This window comes from Carassius auratus, chromosome 25 (genome assembly GCF_003368295.1).
Source record: "Carassius auratus strain Wakin chromosome 25, ASM336829v1, whole genome shotgun sequence".
Taxonomy (NCBI): domain Eukaryota; kingdom Metazoa; phylum Chordata; class Actinopteri; order Cypriniformes; family Cyprinidae; genus Carassius; species Carassius auratus.
The window spans coordinates 20,078,538-20,088,518 of NC_039267.1; the positions used below are offsets into that span (position 1 = coordinate 20,078,538).

General features: G+C 39.2%; 1 protein-coding gene across 1 annotated transcript; it reads right to left on the minus strand.

Moving 5' to 3' along the window:
* Positions 1-461: 461 nt before the first annotated feature.
* Positions 462-9,912, minus strand: faap24 (FA core complex associated protein 24). The gene is made up of 4 exons (XM_026203144.1): positions 9,618-9,912; positions 8,702-8,841; positions 8,468-8,623; positions 462-1,595 (listed from the first exon to the last, which is right to left on the minus strand). The coding sequence occupies exons 1-4, from the start codon at positions 9,721-9,723 to the stop codon at positions 1,353-1,355; spliced, it is 645 nt and encodes a 214-aa protein (XP_026058929.1). The 5' UTR covers positions 9,724-9,912; the 3' UTR covers positions 462-1,352.
* Between the last annotated feature and the right edge of the window lie 69 nt (positions 9,913-9,981).

Sequence of the window (9,981 nt, forward strand, 5' to 3'; positions counted from 1 at the left end):
AAAGTAGTTTACACCATGTTTACCGAGGCAACATCAGCCAATAAAATGATCTAAAGAAGAGTAGCTGAAAAGATAGCTCCAGGATGATCGCCTCATCCACACAGACATGTGTTTGCAATGCAGAGGATTCCTTATTCATCCTGAAAGGAATTTAGGAAGTCAAGTCGTGAATTTGTGGCTGTGGCTTTCCTCTGCATACAGATAAAGGAGGCCCGTTTTCAGCTGATCCCCTTGAGGAAAGCCGTTGAGAGCGAGCTGCTTTGTAGTCCAGCAGGAAAGCTGAAGCTCTGCCAGCAGTGTGTGACACTAAAAGAGGAAGTCGAGCAGAAAACCAATAGATCACAGGAGCTACAGACAGAGAGATGTACTGACAGAGGGAGACCGAAACTAGATTACATACTTCAACTTAAAAAAATAAATAAAAGTGGCTGTGGTGACAGTTAAAAGCACAGTATAGCGAGTTAAGATTTAGAGATTTAATTTATATTAAAAACAATTAAATTGTGTGTGTGTGTGCACAGTGCCATAAAAATATATAAAAAAGTAAAATATTCAAGACACCAAAACACTATCAAGGTAACATGTATTAAACTAAAATGATTTAATACACTTTAATTTTACAATATAGGATGCAACATAAAGTTCTAATTTATGTAACTGTGGAAAGAAAAAAAAAAACAGTAAGAAAATAGGACAAAATGTAAAGAAAAAAAATCTTTATAGTTTCAACAGTAAACTGTACATTAGTTACATTTACAGTAATATATTACTGTAAAATAACAAATAACTTATTTTATTATTAATTAACATGTTTAACTTTAAAGATTTGGCTGGGTTTGAATTAAACTGGCCCAGTTTAAGAGTCTGAGACCACAAGGGAGAATGTTGTTTAACACGTTCTAATCTTATATTGAATTTTATATTTTTGACATCTTGGCAGAAAGGAAATCCAACTTTTACTGTAAATTAGGTCACATGGTAAATGTCATGGATTTGGTTATTTGATTTGTGACAAAACAGGGCAGAATTATCATCATTTTGTGTTTTTGTCCATTTTATACCTAAATCCAAAAACCTCATTACTTTACTACAAAGTTTCAATTAAAATCTCAAAACGATTGATGTGGTCTCAGGCCAACTGTACAACAAACACACTGATATCATCCCATGTTTCTAGAAATACCCCATAGTAGTTTTTCATGCAACTCAAAAAACAACATAAAGTAAATAAATGAACACAAACACAACAACAACTCCCACTCTGAGATGGGACTTTGGTAAGGAACAAACACTACATGTAACGGAGTCCTTAGCGCCACCTTTTGTCCTGCTGTTATTCGTAACATGCATCCCTATGTGAACTGGTTGTGGAAGAATGCTGTGATGTGCTGGGCTGTGGCCTGTCCCACGATAGGCTCCAGCTCATGCACTGAAGCTCCACAGAGCTGATGGATACTGGGGAATCGCTGGAGGAGCTGAACGGCCTTCACCTTTCCGACTCCAGGAATCTGCAGAATCAGACTCAACACCACTGGCTCCAGCAGTCTGGACACGCTCTTCCTGAGGAACGGGTTCTCCTTGTTCTCTCCAAGAACCTGCAGAGGACGGATGTGTTAGGATCTCTGCTGATGCAAAACTTTCATTTGGTAAGATTGTTATGTCGGCACTAATGACCAGACGGAGATCACTAAACATACTGTTAAAGAGGTGTGGGAACTTGCAAGCATGATGTCAGACACTGTAATATGCTCTGGTCTCCTCCCTGCTTACCGTGTTGATATCGATCACAGACTGTCACTCAATGGCTCGATGTCTAAGTGGTTCCCTCAGAATAACTGAGGTTCAAATACAATTGGGCGATTTTTTGGTGGAGACCTGACTTGCTGAAGAGAGATGGCGATGTTTGCACTGGCTACTGTATACAGGCTACCAAGAATAATTTTCTAAAATTTCCATCAGAGTTAGTGCTGGGAGCAGATTTTTTTAATATCCATGTTCATAATGAAAAAGATGCACTGGGATCAGCATAAATAGACATTTTAAACTTTTGGGATTATACAACATGTCTCAGGACCTACTCATTGTCAAAATCATACTTTAGATTTAATACTGTCACATGGAAATGATGTTAAGGTGTTAAAATTATGCAGCCAAGCGATTATATCTCAGATAATTTTTTAACTCCATATAGCTAAAACTGTAAATTCTACTCCTTGTTAAAAGTATGGTAGAACATCTCAGGTTACTTAAGTAAACATGGTTCCCTGAATAGGGAACATGACACTGTATCCTCTAGGGGTCGCTATGGGGAATGTGACCTGTTTCTGAAGCATATATTGAAAAACACCAACAACATGTTGGCTGGCGACAGCCCATGACTTCACTACCGGTGCGACTATAGTATAAATAAGCACCGGGAGAACATGTCATCCATTTCTTCGTCTGAAGCTTGTGTCCGAAGCATGGAAGGAAGCTAGAGGATGCAGTGTCTTGTTCCCTACTCAGGGAACCATGATTACATAAGTTACATGAGATATTCCCTTTCAAGGGAACTTCAAATTGTGTCCTCTAGGTGTCGCTATGGGTAATGGTATACCCATGCCACCATGCTGAGGGGAGTACAGGCCAGAACTATGAGAACACGAAGTAACAACACTACCATTTCCAGGAGCTGAAGGCATGCTGTGCATTGCATCGTGGTGTATCATTTCAGACCCGAACCAGACAAATTAAAGATTCGATCAGGAGCATGGTTGAAACATGAGGAGCTGAATTCCACAGAAAGGCAAAACAGGATGTTATAAATCAATTCCCATCAGCACAAGTCGAAAGCAAGTCCACTAACCAGCAGCTTGAACAGCTTTCAACATTAGAAACCACTCTTCTTTTTAAAACAGTCTGCAAACGTCTGGGGACTGAGGAGACAAGTTGCTCAAGTTTAGGAATAGGAATGTTGTCCCATTCTTGTCTAATACAGGCTTCTAGTTGCTCAACTGTCGTAGGTCTTCTTTTTCACATCTTTCGCTTTCTGATGCAGTCTGGACATTTCAGGACCCGGATCCTTCTTCTACACAGCCAAGATGTTGTAACTTATTGTCATGTTGGAAAATGCAAGGTCTTGCCTGAAAGAGACTACGTCTGATTGGGAGCTTATGTTGTTCTAGAATATTGGATATACTTTTCAGCATCGATGGTGCTTTTCCAGATGTGTAAGCTGCCCATGCCACATGCACTCATGGGACCCCATATCAAAGATGCAGGCTTCTGAACTGAGCGCTGATAACAACTTGGGTTGTCCTTGTCCTCTTTAGTCCGGATGACATGGTGTCCCAGTTTTTCAAAAAGAACTTAACATTTTGATTCATCTGACAACAGAACAGTTTTCCACTTTGCCACAGTCCATTTTAAATGAGCCTTGGCTCAGAGAAAATGTCTGCGCTTCTGGATCATGTTTAGATATGGCTTATTTTTGACCTATAGAGTTTTAGCTGGCAACAGCGAATGGCGCGGTGGATTGTGTTCACTGACAAGGTTTTCAAATGTTACAGTATCATTCCTGTATGTGATGCAGTGTCGTCTAAGGGCCCGAAGATCACAGGCATCCAGTATGGTTTTCTGGCCTTGACCCTTATGCACAGAGATTGTTAAAGATTCTATGGATCTTTGGACGATATTATGCACTGTAGATGATGATAACTTCAAACTCTTTGCAATTTTTCTCTGAGAAACTCCTTTCAGATATTGCTCCACTATTTTTCGCTGCAGCATTGGGGGAATTGGTGATGCTCTGCCCATCTTGACTTCTGAGAGACACTGCCACTCATACCCAATCATGTTGCCAGTTGACCTAATAAGTTGCAAATTGGTCCTCCAGCTGTTCCTTATATGTACATTTAACTTTTCCGGCCTCTTATTGCTACCTGTCCCACTTTTTTTTGGAATGCGTGGCTCTCATGAAATCCAAAATGAGCCAATATTTGGCATGACATTTCAAAATATATCAAATGTTGAAAGGGAGACGTTCTCTATATTCTACTGTGAATAAAATATATGTTTATGAGATTTGTAAATTATTCCATTCCTTCTTTACTCACAATTTGTGCAGTGTCCCAACTTTTTTGGAATCAGGTTTGTACTCAGACACCATCAAATTTTAGCTTTTGCTTTTTAGCTTTTGCTTTTAGTCATCACTTTTAGCGTTCTCTGAGTGCTGTTCCAGCATGCTTCGGCCTGCACGCCTGCTGCTACTTAGCCACGATGAAAAGTAACACAACCTAGTCTCGACAAACTTCTGTTCTGTTCTTTTACTTTAGTTTATTTTCTTTTCCGTTGAGAGTTTCATGTTCATGTTCATGCCCGCCTATAACTACAACCAGCCAACAACTCTGCATAAATGGTGGTTGAAATCACAATGCTGTGTGAACTCAACCAATTAGCATGTTTAGCGCCCAACTCCTGCCCTGAAAGTTCCTGAACTTTGAAAAAGTACTACCACGCCAGCAGGGACTTTCTGAGGGGCATTTTTTTCAACCCGCAACTTTATTTAGATCCTGGTTCCTGGGGTGGAAATGCGGCATAATATAATTTTAACCTCATTGGAACCAGCAACATCAGGTGAACTACGCCCTTCCTCCACCTGTCTGATGCATGGAGTTTTTGGCTAGCTTGCAGTATGCTTACCCTTCTGATTCTAACGTTCATGTTGTAGATCGAGCATCCTCTCTGTTGAGAACTGGGTATAAGCTCCCTCAGCTAGGTAACCTACTGCTAGCCATTTAAGCATTGGAACATGCGGTAGGTTGAGCTCCCCTCTCCTTTGAGAGCTTCAATCTGGCCCGTAGGATGAGTTAAGCCATAATATATAACAATTTAAAAAAGCAATAAGAAATAACTCTTCATCTAATATTTTATATTGATATGCATGACTTTCAAATTGGTATGTTTCGCTGGGCCACAAATAAATATAGAGCTGAGTATCATCAGCATAACAGTGAAAGCTAACACAGTGTTTCCTGATGATATCTCCCAAGGGTAACATGTAAAGCATGAAGAGTAACGGCCCTAGTACTGAGCCTTGAGGTACTCCATACTGCACTTGTGATCGATATGATACCTCTTCTTTCACTGCTACGAATTGATGGCAGTCATATAAGTATGATTTAAACCATACTAATGCACTTCCATTATTGCCGACAAAGTGTTCTAGTCTATGGAATAGAATGTTGTGGTCTATAGCCACATTTTCAATGTCGGGCCAGTGCGAGCCAGGGCTTAAAATGGGCCAGGCAGGGCTAATAGCCTCGGGCCAGTAGCACCGAGGCAAGAATATCGCAGCGTTTCCACAGTTGAGCCTGAGGCTTCGCGTCACTAAACCACGCCCTTTAACACGACTCTCAGAAACAACGTCATGCAACCTCATCATTTCACCAACAAAGAGAAGTTATCAGAAAACTAAGAAATAATCACTGGAACACGAACGATCACAAAACAAACATGATAAAAGCGGCCGTTTGTTTGCATGCTTTGTTATATATTCAAATTCAAAAGCATCTATGTTTTAACTATAGAATAAGTGATACATTGATCATAGTGAATTAATTTATCAGGACTCAAAATTAAATCACACAGAAATAAATGTCCAAATAAATGCAGCCACAGTAGCCTATACGTCACATTTATAGCTGTTAGCTTTCTGAAATGATCCGCAGTGCAGAGGTGTCTCCATTCTCTTTTGGTTGGAGGGGTAGGGGTAAGGGGAAGGGCCAGATAGCCCTTCAAACAAAAAAATTTTGGGACCACACTTTAAACGAAGGGGTACGATGAATTATCTCGGAAACATGGCTGCTACAGCGAACAAAAAAAACATAAATGTAAGCTTTTTTGGTATGAATTACGTTTTTAACGAAAAGTAATAATTTGTTTTATGTTACATTCAATTGTGAGTTCATATTAACGGTCATGTTACTCAAAGAAATGTTTGCAAAAAATCTTTAATATTTTAATATTTTATGATGTCATATCATTACAGACTGCATAATAGTGCCACAGCATATGTCTGATCAGGGAGATAACTGCCGTAGACATTGATGGGGGCTAATCACCCCAATAATTAGATATCACTAAACCATTTTCTCAAATACTGAGAGAGAGAGAGAGAGAGAGAGCGCGAGAGAGAGAGAGAAATGGAAGTTGCATGTATTGCATGTATTCGCGTGTATTCATTTTAGAGTGAGTTTACATAAAAACAGCGATTTTATCCTCTCGTCGCTGGAAAGTATAATGTAGCGATTCAGTATTTGAACTGTATTTAATAAAAGTCACGGGGCAGCATTGACAAATTTATTTTCTCATGGATGTGTGAGCTGCACAATTTCAGATGTGTGTGTGTGTGTGTGTTAGTAAGCAGATCATTAATGCAGAACGGTAATTAAAGGCTCTAATGCACACCAGCATATGTGTGTATTGTAAGAGCTAGACGACGAATAATGGCGTGTGACGTCATGGTAGTGGTGTCCCAATCCTTAGGGGAATATTTTCTCCCCTACCCCTCGACACTCTGTTTCAAGGGACAAGGGGAAGGGTTATAAAATAGAATTGGGATTAGGCCTAAGAGTGATCTTTGAGCTCAACTTATTTTAAAAAGTCTTTAATGCTGGTGTTAAAGCAGTTATCTTTCTGAAATGATCTCCAGCGCTGATCTCCAGACGCGGAGAAACTCCGCCGTTGTTCATAATCACTCCTCTAGCCCCAGCTGGCACGCTTTGGCCGAAGGTTTTCGTCGGGCCAAAAAACCCTGGCCGTTGGCCCCGAGGACGCCCTGACGAGGCACGATCAAGCCCAGAAAGTGACAGTAGAAACATGACTGGCCCTGGCATGCACTAGCATGGCCACTTTTAGCCCGACAGTGGAAACACGGCTAATAGTGTTAAACGCAGCACTAAGATCCAATAGAACTAATAGAGAGATACAAACACATGATAAGAGTCTCAGTACTATGATATGGTATGTATTGTTAAAAGTGCTTTATAAATAAAGGTGACTTGACTTGACTTGACTCTGGACTGAGCAGCACTGAAACCCATCACCTATATTGGAAGTATGATGCAAATATATGGCTTTGGAGAAATGTTTTGCATAAATCCAACAGGATGAACAAGAATGTATCTTTTATTAAGTGCACCTTTTTAACCACGCGCTAACAAATGTCTAATAAACCAATGATCTGGCAACGACTTGGTGCATTTAGGCTTGTAGACATGGTCAAGACAATCTGATCATGAAAATGGAGAATCTAAAGTAATGAGATTTAAGTGACTTGACAGTGATTATTGTTGGTCTTATTATCTCAGAAACTGCTGATCTACTGGGATTCTCACAGATTTTTTTGGGGTGCACCCTGGTACTAGCAAGGTAGCAAAACAGTGAAATGGGAGCATGGGGCACAAACTAATGCAGGATTAGTTGTAATACCTGCTTTAAATATTTCAGTACATGCTAGCAAAAATAACAAAAATTATGGTATTTACTCATTGCGATATAAAAAAACATATACAGAGAAAAAAGTGTGCCAAAATTCAAAATGATATTTCGAAGAGATCTCTGAAGTTTTATTTTACCATAGTAAAAGTAAACTTCTGGCTTGGGTCAAATCTGCTATTATTTTAAATCTCCAATCTGTTTATTTTATATATATATATATATATATATATATATATATATATATATATATATATATATATATATATATATATGCTTAGCTAACTAGCAAAAGACAACAAGCTGTTTTAAATTCCAGTTGTGCAGATGGGGAACGCTTGTAACACTGTGTTACACTGTGGCCCACCATTACTGAACTATACTATTCTATGACATTAGCAATGTCATTTACGCTAGATACTTTAATGAATTTGAATCAGAAACTACGAGAAACATGTAAATAAAGAATGATAATGTTTCATGTTCAGAATTTATTTCAAGAAATGTAATGTATTTTGGCTCATCTATGTGGGCCATCCCAACCATGGTTGCAACGTGTTCACTGTCAAACTCCAAAATCAGATTATTTGTCAATTAAAAACACATTATTATTTATTTGAAAATAATAATAACAAAAAAAATGTATTGGCAGAATAATATTTTTTTTTTCTTTTTTAGATAAGCCGTCATATGGTCATGTTACAACGTGCCCCTCAGATGCTACAATGTTACCCACCTATGGGACATGTTGTCACATTTCACTTTTTTGAGGATAAATAAAGCAAAACATATACACTGTGTGTAAAAATGAAACAAAGCGATCAGGAGTGTGAAATTACTGTGCATAAAAGGTATACTCTGAACCCCATTGTGATTTACACAAACTAAAGTCAGGTGTTAGGTTGTGCCCAGCTCTCCCTTACACAAATATGCATCTCATCTATCATAAACAATGAAGATGATGCAGGGATAATACGTCTCATTCACTCACCAGCTGTGCTATGAGCTGAGCCGCTTCAGCAGCACTGGACACAGGCAGCACAGTCAGACCCAGCTCCAAAACCACAAACTTCTGCAATCCGCTGAAGTACTGCTCACTTAAACCAGTCTTCTCCACAATCACAATACCCTGCAGACCACTGTTAGCCTAAAATAAGGAGATGACAGTGAATGATCATAATACGAAACATCTGGTGATCCAAATCACAGCTAGTCAGTGATTTACATTTCTAAACCGGACGATCTTCCTCCTGTAGTCGTTTCCTGCCACCAAATCGCTCTCTGATACATACAGGACACATGTTTTATTACTGAGACAGAAGTCCACGACACCCAGCTCCTCCTCAAAGATCGTCTTCACGCTCCCTGACAAGACAGAAAAAGTTACAGCAACATTAGTTACATTCAGGCTTTCCAGATGACAACCTTTATCTCGTGTTAATCTACACACATTGCTAAAGAAGAACTACCAGACCTGTGATACTAATATTCACAACATTACAACACATAAGACTAGAAGCACACACCGTACAATGGTGTTTAAGAAGAAACGGTATGGTTACCATATTTGCTTTACATCTTCATTTGTAGTTTAAGGCATTTTTTTAATATATAAATTTTCATTAACTTATGTCTAAAACTATAATTTTCCACACACACAACAGACAAATAAATAAACAACATATTGTTGCAAAAATTGTACAAGAATCAAGATTGTTCAAGAATCCCACGTTATAAAAGATGAAGTGCTATGTAGGCAATTTAAGACAATATTAGCTGATTAAATGGCAAAATGCTAAATATTTGCCCTCTTTGTCCTAAAGAGTAAATAAAATACTATATAAATACAAAATCTATTGAAACAACCAGAGGCCAGCTGCATTAACTTAGCCACCATGTTAAGAGACATGATTTGTTTGACCACCTAGTTCCCAATCAGTCTTACTTTTCCGATACAAATAAGACCAATCTACCTTTTGATAACTGAATAATAAAACAATAATAATAAAACAACTCCTGAAAGTTATGACCAGCGTTGAAAACAAACAAACAAACAAACAACAACAACCTAAGATTAAAAAAGAATAGCTGACTAATGTTTTAAGACTAGGTTCAGGTGTCCGGGGAAGTGAAGGGCCGACCTCTGAGGCTCTGCAGGAGTGTGGAGCCCCTCCACTTCTCGTGAGAGATGATCTGTCCGTACGGAGGAGCGTGCAGCAGCTTCCAGGGGACCGGTTTAGACTCCATGACGAACACCAACACCCGTACACTCCAAACACCCGTCCACTCAAAACATAACACCGCTTCTCTCCACTGGGGTTCGTTATATGGTTACAGCGTATTCTTTCATAACAGACGCGTGAAACACGACAATAAATATGCTTTTATTTACAATCTCTCACTTCCCAGTGTTACAAAACACGCAAGTGTCGTTAAATCTCGCGCCTGTTCTAACCAGCAAATCTCGCGATGTTTCTGTGGCACTCCGCTGCAGCTGATTGGCTG